The sequence below is a fragment of the Castanea sativa genome, chromosome 6 (genome assembly GCF_040712315.1).
Source record: "Castanea sativa cultivar Marrone di Chiusa Pesio chromosome 6, ASM4071231v1".
Lineage (NCBI taxonomy): Eukaryota > Viridiplantae > Streptophyta > Magnoliopsida > Fagales > Fagaceae > Castanea > Castanea sativa.
In genome coordinates, this window is record NC_134018.1 from 38038972 (window position 1) to 38050975 (window position 12004).

The 12004-nt window shown below is 29.8% G+C and overlaps 1 protein-coding gene across 1 annotated transcript; it reads left to right on the plus strand.

Moving 5' to 3' along the window:
- Positions 1–5370: 5370 nt before the first annotated feature.
- On the plus strand, positions 5371–11767 carry LOC142641745 (nicotianamine aminotransferase 1-like). Its single transcript, XM_075816230.1, has 7 exons — positions 5371–5753; positions 8417–8756; positions 8844–9062; positions 9657–9716; positions 10541–10696; positions 10777–10870; positions 11352–11767. The coding sequence occupies exons 1-7, from the start codon at positions 5482–5484 to the stop codon at positions 11468–11470; spliced, it is 1260 nt and encodes a 419-aa protein (XP_075672345.1). The 5' UTR covers positions 5371–5481; the 3' UTR covers positions 11471–11767.
- Positions 11768–12004: the final 237 nt, after the last annotated feature.

Below are 12004 nucleotides of genomic sequence, written 5' to 3' on the forward strand. Positions count from 1 at the left end.
AGTGATCATTTCTTACATTATTTCGTGACCATGTAATCTAACTCTTACGAAATTTGTGTGTAAAATTATATTTTGTATAGTTTAAGTTTCTTAATGGCTATCCTAGAAAAAAGATTCCTAGAGCCTCCACTACCAATGGATCGGTAGTAAGGTGGAAAAAAACTTAAAACCTTCAAATCTATGATACATTATTCAAGTCCATTAAACCCATAAACCCATCACATAGGTGACCTAGGAGGAGGGTCGCAATTAGTGCAAGTAAAGACCTAAACTTATAATATTTTATCTCATGGGCTAACAACTCCACTTAATAGTGCTTCTTTAGATTATTTGTATTGTTGTCCCATTAAGACTGCCGTTGGTTAACAAGAGAATAAATTTGGTAAGGAATATATATATATATATATATATATATATATATATATATATATATATATATATATATATATAGTTATTTAATTTGTAAAGAAGTAAGAAAGTAGGATAAAATTCTTTATAAAAAAGGGTGAGAACTAAAATTATTTTTTTGAATAAATGTATATTTAATTAGCACCATCATTATGTTTATTAAAAAAATCATCATCATCATCATTTTGCTTTTATTTTTCAAACAAAAGTATGATCTTATAATTCTCAATCCAATCTATAAAGGATAAAGTTTAGCTACAAATTTGGTTATAACCTTAGGCTATAAAATTGGTCGTGGACTCAATATCTTTTTATTGAAGGTAAATTTTGATAAATCCATCATTGGATTACATCTTCTTCTTATATTCTTTATGCTTGCAAAATTTCTAGAAAATTAAATATTAATAGTTATGTTATTAATAAATTGTTTAAATTGCAAGTTTTTATAATTTAAAATTATGCATAAAATAATATCTGATTGACACAAAATTTGACATGTGTATTAAGAGCATAAAAAACATGCAATTCAATGGTTAGATTTTCAAAATATACAGTAATGTCTATTTTATTAAGTAAGGTTACCTTAGGTTACAACCAATTTTATAACTAAACTTTGTCCATCTATAAAACCCTTCCATAAATAGGAGTGTCATTTTTTGAAAATCCAGTAATCCACCATACCTTAGGAGCGTCATTTTGATTTATCCAAAAAAAAAAAAAAAAATTCACAAGGCAAGTTCAATTATAGCAAGAAAGTTCTAATGAATAAGAAAAAAATGAAAATGAAATAACAAATTCCACTCCCTGTTAAACTTTGCAAGATGCACTCTTCCCAAGCACATTCTTTTAAACAAACTAGCTGATATCCCACGTGATGTGCGGTGCATTTTGATAAATTTTATAAGAAATTATTTATGATCCATTGATTTCATGAATACTATTATTGTTAGTCACACTTAATCTATCAGGTTTTCTACTAAAACTAAATACATTGGGGGGGAAATTCTTCTAATTCATGCAACCAAGAAATGTTACCAAATCATAGTGAAATTGTCACCTACAAACCTGTTGGTTCCTACGTGTCTTTCTTATATTATTTATGTTTTATATATTAATTAGCTATAAAAACTTCTAGAATTTCATGATACAACAATAGAAAAAATAATGTCATAGTGATGCAATAATATCACAATTTAACCTCCAAATTTTAATTGAACTAAAAGTAGCCAAAAATAGATCCTTACCAGGTATACGCATCATACAGAAAACTAAAAATATAAATTGGCACATAATAAGAAAAAATAAGTCTAAATAAATTACAATGCTACATAAGTAAAACCATATACATAACATGTAAACAAAATATTTAAGACGAACGTAATATTTTAAAAATTAACATACCTCTCAGAAAGTAAAACAAAGATATTGTGAGAAAATTATGGAAGTTTAATTTTTAAATCCAATGGAAATAGAGATTTATACTGGACAAATGTGGAGACAAATAATATTTACCCAATTCATTGAATTCGACTCTTGCAGTTCTACATTGAAGTTAGTCTTATGCAAAAAATTGAAAAGTTTTTTTGATTCCTAAATTTCCCATGACTTTTTAAATTCATCTATATCAATTCAAAGCATGTAAAGTTATTAATATATACAAATTCTTTGAATTTTATTCATACATTTTCCATGACTTTTTAAATCCATCCGTATCAATTCAAAGCACGTAAAGTTATAAATGTATACAAATTCTTTGAATTTTATTAGTAATACATTGAAATAAATGCATTTGCCATCAATATATATATAAGTAGAGACCTCATGTAGGAAAGTATGAGGTTCTGCCAAGTGGCACATTATATGGCATCCTTCTCATTTAGGCTTCCACCTTATCTAAATTTAGCATTTATGTCAACTTACTAAGTAATGGCAAATGCATTTATTTCAATGTATTAATAAAATTCAAAGAATTTGTATACATTTATAAATGTAGGAATAAAATTTAAAGAATTTGTATACATTTAAAATTGTACATCCTTTGAATCGATAGGGATGAATCTAAAAAGTCATGGGAAAGGTAGGAATCAAAAAAACTTTTCAATTTTCTACCTAAGATTAACTTCAATGCAAAATTGCAAGAGTTGAATTCAATGAATAGGGCAAATATTATTTTTCTCCACATCAATCAATCAATCATCAATATATATATATATATATATATATATATATATATATATAAAAGCAGAAACCTCATGTGGGAAAGCACGACATTCTGCCAAGTGGCACATTTAATGACATCCTTCTCATTTAGGCATTCACCTTATCTAAATTTAGCATTTATGTCAAACTATTAAGTAATGGAAAATGCATTTATTTCAATGTATTAATAAAATTCAAAGAATTTGTATACATTTATAACTTTACATACTTTGAATTGATATGGATGGATTTAAAAAGTCATGGGAAATGTAGGAATAAAATTCAAAGATTGAAGTTAGTCTTATGCTGAAAATTGAAAAGTTTTTTTGATTCCTACCTTACCCATGACTTTTTAGATCTATCCATATCAATTCAAACCATGTAAAGTTATAAATGTATACAAATTCTTTGAATTTTATTCCTACATTTCCCATGACTTGTTAAATCCACCTATATCAATTCAAAGTATGTAAAGTTATAAATGTATACAAATTTTTAAAATTTTATTAATACATTGAAATAAATGCATTTGCCATTACTTAATAGGTTGACATAAATGATAAATTTAGATGAAGTGGAACCCTAAATGAGAAGAATGTCATACAATATGCCACTTGGCAAAACGTTATGCTTTTCCACATGAGGTCTATGCTGAAAATTGAAAAGTTTTTTTGATTCCTACCTTACCCATGACTTTTTAGATCTATCCATATCAATTCAAAGCATGTAAAGTTATAAATGTATACAAATTCTTTGAATTTCATTCCTACATTTCTCATGACTTGTTAAATCCATCTATATCAATTCAAAGTATGTAAAGTTATAAATGTATACAAATTCTTAAAATTTTATTAATACATTGAAATAAATGCATTTGCCATTACTTAATAGGTTGACATAAATGATAAATTTAGGTGAGGTGAAAGCCTAATTGAGAAGGATGTCATACAATATGCCACTTGGCAGAACGTTATGCTTTCCCACATGAGGTCTCTACTTATATATATATATATATATATTTATATATATCAATTCCAACTCTCATTTTTTATCCAATAGAAAATGCATTTGCCCACAATAAAACAATTTACCTCTCCTACACATAATTTCAATGGAAACAGCAAAAAACTAATCAACGAACCTTTTGAATTTAATAATGAAAGAACTAAGTTCAGGCCCACCATTAATTTTAACTAATTAGTGATTATTTGATTCTGACCTAAAAAAGCAAATGACCAAAAAGTCAAAAAAAAAAAAAACCCTAAAGAATTTTTATATTCTAACTTCTAAACATAATGGTTGTTAGAGGCCTTGAAAAATTTTAGATTACAGTAGGGCCAACTGTAATTAATCTAAGGCCCAAGGCATATAGTTGTCTTGATTTAGTGTAATAGTCTTTTTCTTCTTCTTTTTTTATGAAAGAAAAAAAAAGGGGGGGGGGGGGGGGGGGGCACCCCTTGAACTCTTTTTTTTTATATATACAAGCTTGAACTCTACTAAGGGGCAAAACCAAAAATTTATGTTTAGGAGGGCCGAGTTATGTTATTGCTATATTAATAAGGACAAATCTCAAATGCACTAGCGTACACATACATATAAATAATTCATTAATTTTTAAAACTTTAATCATTTTACAAAAGTTGCCTATTTTGATATTAGACATTTACACAGAAGAGGGAAAAAAAATCTCTTATAAAAGTTATGCTTGATAACAATATTTCTTAGAATAATTTTCAGTCATTAACATATATATATATATATATATATCTAATGTAAAAATCTTAAAATTTTCACGTGTAGTATAAATTACCAATTTGTCTATAAAAGTAATAAAAAAATCACAATGAAACTAATGAAGTCTTCAAAACAACAAATAATCCAAAACTTTAGCAAATATAAAAAAATAATTTTACAATAAAAATGAATTTGAGAAAACAAAAATAACTTGTCTATATAATCACTAAGCTTATTACTAAATTATTTTTTAGAAGACCATGAGAATTTTTTTGACGTCTCTATAACCACTACGCCTATTACTTAATTCTTTTTTTAAGAAAATCATATTATATTTTTTAGGGGAGGAGCCAGGTCCTATTTTTGTAAGCCAAATGTTCTAAATATTTGATAATTAATTATATGTAGTACATACATAATTTTTTTTTTCTTTTTTCCTGTGGGATCATACAAGTACTTGTATCACTCATGAACAATGAGGGACTATTTGAAGATGCTCGTCTCTATATCAGTATTTTGTTAGCCTTTGTCAGCTTTATAGGCTTAAGGTTACTTTATATAATTTTTCCAATCTATTCAATTTTTTTATTAGGTATGATATACATTATTTTAACATTAATAAGCATCGCATACTACTTGTTAATATTTGCTATAAATATAAATGAGAAAAATAGATTATATTATATTTTGTCCATACAATATTTTTACGGACTCTTCAAAAATGTCATTGCATTTTCACTATTTTTGATGCTACCTAAAATTCATGATTGGCTCTGGCTATATATATATATATATATATATAGAGAGAGAGAGAGAGAGAGAGAGAAAAGATCCGGCTAATGTAAGGCATATATTAAGAGTATACATTAATTATTCATTTTGAAAATTTTTTATAAAAAATTAAAAAAATTATTATAAACAATTAACCACTTTTTCATTCTTCAATAACAAGTTTATTAAAATAGTTTATTAATATGTCTCTAAGCTTCAAGTTAATAAAACCCGTATATGTATATATGTGTGCGGTTCAGTGTATCTTTCAACAACTGCTTCACTTCAATCATAGTTGAGCTGACCGCTATAGCTTTTAGTTCACCACATACCCAAACCCAACTTTGTCACTTCCACCAAAAGCTAGCTATGGAGGTTGTTAACGGACACAAGAAATGGGGTTTCCAAGGGAACCCAGAGTTAATCGCTTCCTCCATCTCCGTCCGTGGTGTTCTCACCAAGCTGATGGCTAATCGTAACAAGGACGATAAGCGACCCACCATTCCTCTCGGCCGTGCTGACCCAACTGAGTTTCCGAGCTATCGAACTACCCCTGTTGCCCCAGATGCTGTTGCTGATGCTACGTACTCCTATAACTTCAACTGTTACCCTCCCACCGTAGGTATTGTCGAGGCAAGGAGGTACGTTGATCTATATTTATATTGCGCTAATTATTGTTGCATATACTGAGTTACGCAATGAACGCACTCAAACTGAAGTCCTTTTTTCAACTTAATCTAGTTTTGACAATTTTTAACCAAAAAATCTCAAATGAGAAATTATCACCACTCGTACCTCAAAACTTAAAAATCTCTGCATTAGTGTCTAATTACTGTATATAGAAGTTTGTAGCTGCATCTGCTCCGTACCTGATAGGTGGGAGCTGACACGGATGCAACTGTGTTTTCCAATAAATGATTAGCATTTAATTTTAATCTCCTATAACAATTTCCATTTCATTTTTTTTTTTAATTGGTCTCCATGAGGTTTGCAATTTTCTTTCTCCAAATCTTGTTTGATGATTCCTCTTTTGTTGTGTTTTATTTATAAATATCACTGTTATATAAACAAATGTTCAATTATCACATACTATGTTAAATTAAATTTTAACCTTTTAAAATATAATATATTTAATTATTTAACTACCTATTTCTAACACCAAATAATATATATTTTAGACGGGAAGAGATTTTTTTTTTGGTACTCCTTATTAAAATGTGTGTGTTTTATCTTTTGTATAAATGTTTTTTTACGCAATAAAAAAATACAAAATTAGTATAATTAAAATCAAGACAATAAGTTTAGAAAAATAATATATCCACAATATTTTTACAACATTTCTACAACAAATCTTAAGTGGCAGATTGTTACTGGTTGTTATTATTGGAACAAAAAAATAATTTTTGTGTTAGGCTCAAATTTGAACCAATAACAATTAACTACCTATGATTTATTGTAAATATTGTGAACATAGCATTTTTCGTAACTTTGGCGATGATTTGAGAATTCTGCGCTTAGTACTGATCAAATTCTATTGTCAATTTTCCTCCAAAAAAAAAAAAAATTCAATTAGTATAAAAATTACATTTGGTTGGGTTTTGTCGAATCTCACGTACACTGAAGTTAAAAGGACTGGACTGAATCTCGAGGTTCTCAACTTTTCAAGCCCTTGAAAAGATGAGATTTTTTGTCATTGTATAGTCAATTTTGAAGGGTCATATGTGACTTTTAGGTGAAGCACAAAGAGATTATAACTTATAGTCAATTGTTCTTCTCAAAAAAAAAAAAAAAAAATATATATATATATATATATATATATATATTATGGTCAATTGTGACAAGCTCAAAGAAAGTGGCTTTATAGGTAGCGCGGACACTAGAGAAAAGGTTTGTTTTCCTTCGTTTTCAATGATTCCATCACCATTCAATTTTGTTTTACTAGCAAATGTCTATAATGGTTATGAAGTTTTAAAACGACTTTGATCGTAACCATCAAATTTCTTCAAAGGAGTCGTTTGAAGATTTGCCAAGAATATATTTTGTATCTTTGTTAGCTTCTCAATAGTTTTAACTAAAAAAAAAAATTTTGGTAAAGTTTTTTTGTGGTTGATTAAGAGATTTAGTTCAATTTTCGCTTACACCAAAAACTGATTGTTATTTTAGTTTGATGATAAAAAATTAGTTTGTTATCATCAGGAGCGAACGCTATAGGTTGAAACTATCTTAAAAAATAAAAATAAAAAACTTTTAAGGAAAGGGCTGATATCATAAAAATTACTAATTTGAAGGTAGAGAAAAATAGACCCTAAACTAAATTCTCTAAAAATCCAAAATCTTAAGCTTTTTCAATCTCCCAAGTTATATAAAGACCATGGTTTAAGTTAACAAGAAATTAAAGTAATATCCTTCCTCCTCAATTATTGAATTATAAATAAATAAAAAGTTAACAGCAAATCAAAGTAAAATAACTTTTTCTTAAGCTAATTTTTTTTTTTTTTAATGAAAAGACTGCGATACTCCTTAATCAAGAAAAGATTAATAGAGTACATGACGAGCACACACGTGCTGATTTTTTTTTTTTTTTTTAAGTTCCTTCCCATATGCCTAGGACCACACATTTGATTATTGTGCATATCTTTCTCACCTAAAATAAATAAAAACCTTAGAAAATTTTAAATTCTAATTCCCCAAAAAGATGCATAGACTCATGCGGCATGTAGTGAGTCACCAGTGACCTAGCTAGGACCATATGAAAACTTGTACAAAGTCGCGACACATCTCATGGCGAATCCCAGTCCAACATATAATGAGCAATAGGATTTTGAAATCTAGTTTTAATCAGCGTGCTAAATAGAATCAGAAAAGTGCAACATAAGAACTGTCCTGGTTAAATGATATTGAAGTGAGTGACTAGAATAAAAATGTGGATGTTTATTAAACTTCTGAAATGAGTTCTTATTATATCAAACTTTCAAACCAAACCTTTCAATTTGATAATTATGCGACTAGGTAAAAATGTGGATGTTTATTGAACTTCTGAAAATGAGTACTTAGATTGGCAAACTTTCAAACCAAATTTTTCAATTTGAGTTTTTTATATATATAAAATAAAAATTTTACTGTAGTCTAATCTAAGGGTATATGTGTGTCAAGTTCCTTTTGGAAGACTCGAACCTAACTCTTCTCCCCCCTTTCCCCCAACGCTTCACAAGTATTTATACTTATGAAATGAGCATTGCACCTTAGGGCGTGGTGGTATCCTTTCCATTTGATAATTATACTTCCAACTTAATTTTCATTACAGGGCTGTTGCAGAATATCTTTCAAAAGATTTTCCATACCAGTTATCGCCAGATGATGTGTATCTCACAGGTGGTTGTACCCAAGCAATAGAAATCGTTGTATCTGTCCTTGCGCGTCCAAATGCCAACATTCTGTTTCCAAGACCAGGTTATCCACAGTATGAAGCTCGGGCGAGTTGTAGTAAGCTTGAAGCTCGCCACTTTGATCTTATACCCGAAAAGGGTTGGGAGGTTGATCTTGATTCTGTTGAAGCTCTTGCGGATGAGAACACAGTTGCTATGGTTATCATCAACCCCAGCAATCCTTGTGGAAATGTCTTCACGTACCAACATTTGAAAGAGGTGGTTCAATATGTCATCTAAATTTTGAAGGTTACTGGTTCTTCTATTTAACTAAAAGTTTCAATTTTTGCCTTTTTGTTTGCTTAGATTGCAGAGACTGCTAGCAAACTTGGGATTTTTGTGATTTCTGATGAAGTTTATGGCCATCTAGCTTTTGGAAGTAATCCATTTGTGCCCATGGGAGTGTTTGGATCAACTGTACCTGTTCTAACACTTGGATCCATATCAAAGAGATGGATTGTTCCTGGTTGGCGACTTGGGTGGATTGTGACAAGTGACCCCAATGGCATCTTCCATCAATCAGGGGTTGGTGCTTCATCTTTTCCATTACATTATGTCACAATTTCCATATTTGACATGGTATTTATAGTTACAATAATCTTGCATTTGTAAGTTTGTAGTTGTGTTGCCTATACTTCAACCAGTGTATGTAGTGTAACTGATAATATTCTCTTATCAAGTTATGGTTATTGAAGCTTGCTTATAGACAAAAACAGAAGATGAGTTCCTAGTGTTGGTCTTGTACCTTGGGGATGAAGTTACCCTTTTGTTTGAATGAAGACTCATAAGTATCATACAATTTTCTATCAATCGGATCATTTTTCAAGAAACGTGAAACATCCAAGCCATACAAGTCAAGAAATAGCTTCATTAATAAATAAATAAAAGACATGAATAGTGAATGGACTAATGATAACAAGAATCCTGGATCTCAAATGTTAGTTCGCGCGATTGATGATCAAAGATGTATCATCTTTGATCATAGATTATATTATTAACTGAATTTGAAGATTTATACCTGTTTACTTTCACAATGTATTTTCCTTGTGCAATGAGATTAATTCATTAATTAACAAGAAGTATTTTACATACCTGAAGATCGTGTTTTCTTTTATCCAGTTTGTGGAGTGCATGAGGAATTTTCTGGACATCACCACCGACCCCCCAACAAACATGCAGGTACCTAATTTTAACTTCTTTTTTCTAATATATTTTAAATAAAAAGAAAATTTGAAAAAGAATGCAATACTTTTTCTAACTTTTAATTTTGTATAACGTACTAGACTATACATACAAAATTGTATGAATTAATGCATGCTTAAATAGAAAATCTGATGATAGAACTATGTAATTAATGCATTAGCTAATTAGTAAGGATAATACTTAAGTACTCTCGGAGTATAGTAAAATGGTACTCTCTCTTCTCACATTCATGATTGATCTCACCATAAATTTAACGAGTAGACCTCGTAATGAATGAGAAATTAGCAATAACATCCTAATTTCTAACATAAACCAAGCAATACATCTCAAACATGGTTTTTTTTTAGAGGGCAAGACTTAGGTACAGTATTTAGGTGTTGTTTCTTAAGTTCTCCTCTTAAAATTCTACTATGTAAGTTTTTTCTCATGGGATGAATGTGTATTTTTTAGTTAAATAATCACATGACAGAATTTTAAGAGGGAAATCTAAGGAAGAGCACCTATGGTACTTTAATAAGTTTTGTCCTTTTTTTTAACCACATAAATTATATGGTTGGTGAAAATCCAAATAATGGGAATACAATTTAATAAAAGATGGTGAGAGATGGCTCATTGAAGTTGCTGATCTAATTTCTCTAATCCATAAATCTAATATTCTCTTGGCATCTCCTAGAGACATGCATATGTTTTTCTCATGGATTTTGTTATAATAGAAATTTAGGATATAATCCATCATCTTTTATTCTTTAATTTCCTTGCCTTATCTTGTCAAAAAATTACAAATGTTTTACGTTTTATAGGGGGCACTTACCCAAATCCTGAAGCACACAAAAGAGGATTTCTATTCAAAGATTCTAACCATAATTAGAGAAGCTGCAGACATTTTATATGATAGAATTCAAGAAATCCCTTGTCTGACCTGTCCACACAAACCAGAAGGGTCCATGGTTGCAATGGTAAGGATGTATATACAAACTATGAGACTAGGCTTCAACATAAACATTTGAAGAGTTTTTTTTCCCCTTTTTGGTGACAGTTGAAGCTAAATCTATCACTACTTGAAGGCATTATTGATGATGTGGACTTCTGTATGAAGTTAGCCAAGGAGGAATCCGTGATTGTTCTGCCAGGTAAGAATTTAACAGTTTGGACTTCTTTTAATACTTTCATAATTTTTTTTTTTTGTTGGGTGACTAAGAATACTTTTATACATAAGATTGTTTGATTGCTTTCCTTGTAAATACTGATGTTAAGCCTTGTAGCTTAACTAGCACCTCCTAGTATTTCCAACGAAAACGTCCGCATTCAAATCCCTCTTTCCCAACTATCAAATATATATATACACACATATATTTTGTTATTGTTGTCATTGCTGTGTATATGTGTGTGCACCTTTATGTTTCTGCCGCATATTTTTGACATTTTCTTAGCAGCAAATAGAGGCCTTTTCTAATTTCTCTACTTGCTCTAAAACTAATGCCACACTTAAATTTATAATCATGGAATTTGCGTTCTTATGTAGAATGCATGCTTGGTTAGAGAGAATTTCTTCTTTTTATTTTTATTTTTTTAAAAAAAGGATTGCTTAGCTGCTCAGTATTATGCTTCCAGGGGTTACTGTTGGACTTAAGAATTGTCTTCGAATTACATTTGCCGTTGAGCATTCTGCGCTTGAAGATGGACTTGGAAGAATAAAAGCCTTCTACCACAGGCATGCCAAGAAGGAATAGGTTCAATTGTGTGCAGCTAGCAATAAAATTGAAGGATGGTGATCTACAACTTCACGTTGGATCTCATACTCCTCCATTTTTTAGGGTAATAAATACATTTGCTCATTGTCCAGGTTAAAGCCTAATGGGGGGCTTTGTTACCATTTTCAGCCTCTTGGGCTTGATTGCTATATTTATCTTATGCAGTGATGGCATTGTGCCATTAAAAGTTGGATGTATGAAAAGACATTGGATTATACCATTATGATGAATGTTCAATAATATAGTTGAATGTATGTACTATCGCTTTAAACAAAAGAATTTGTCAAATATACTTGGTCACCATTGTTTGTTCATTTAGACCCCTTAAACAAATTGTTTAACCTAATTTATTAACTAAGTGATTACTTAGATTAATTTTCAGATCTAGGTTAAACACCAATAAATCATATCATGCAAAAATGCTTAAAAGCAAATAACACCACGATATGATGACCTAAGAAAATCAATGAAACTAACCATTTCAAAGTAAAAACCTGTGGAGGATTTGACCTA

What these genes read in the sequence shown, in the direction of transcription:
- LOC142641745 (XM_075816230.1), top strand. Translation starts at nt 5,482, where the DNA reads ATGGAGGTTGTTAACGGACACAAGAAATGGGGTTTCCAAGGGAACCCA. An exon ending in CGTACCAACATTTGAAAGAG is followed by an intron (nt 8,757 to 8,843) that starts GTGGTTCAATAT and finishes TTGTTTGCTTAG; the next exon opens with ATTGCAGAGACTGCTAGCAA. An exon ending in GCATCTTCCATCAATCAGGG is followed by an intron (nt 9,063 to 9,656) that starts GTTGGTGCTTCA and finishes TCTTTTATCCAG; the next exon opens with TTTGTGGAGTGCATGAGGAA.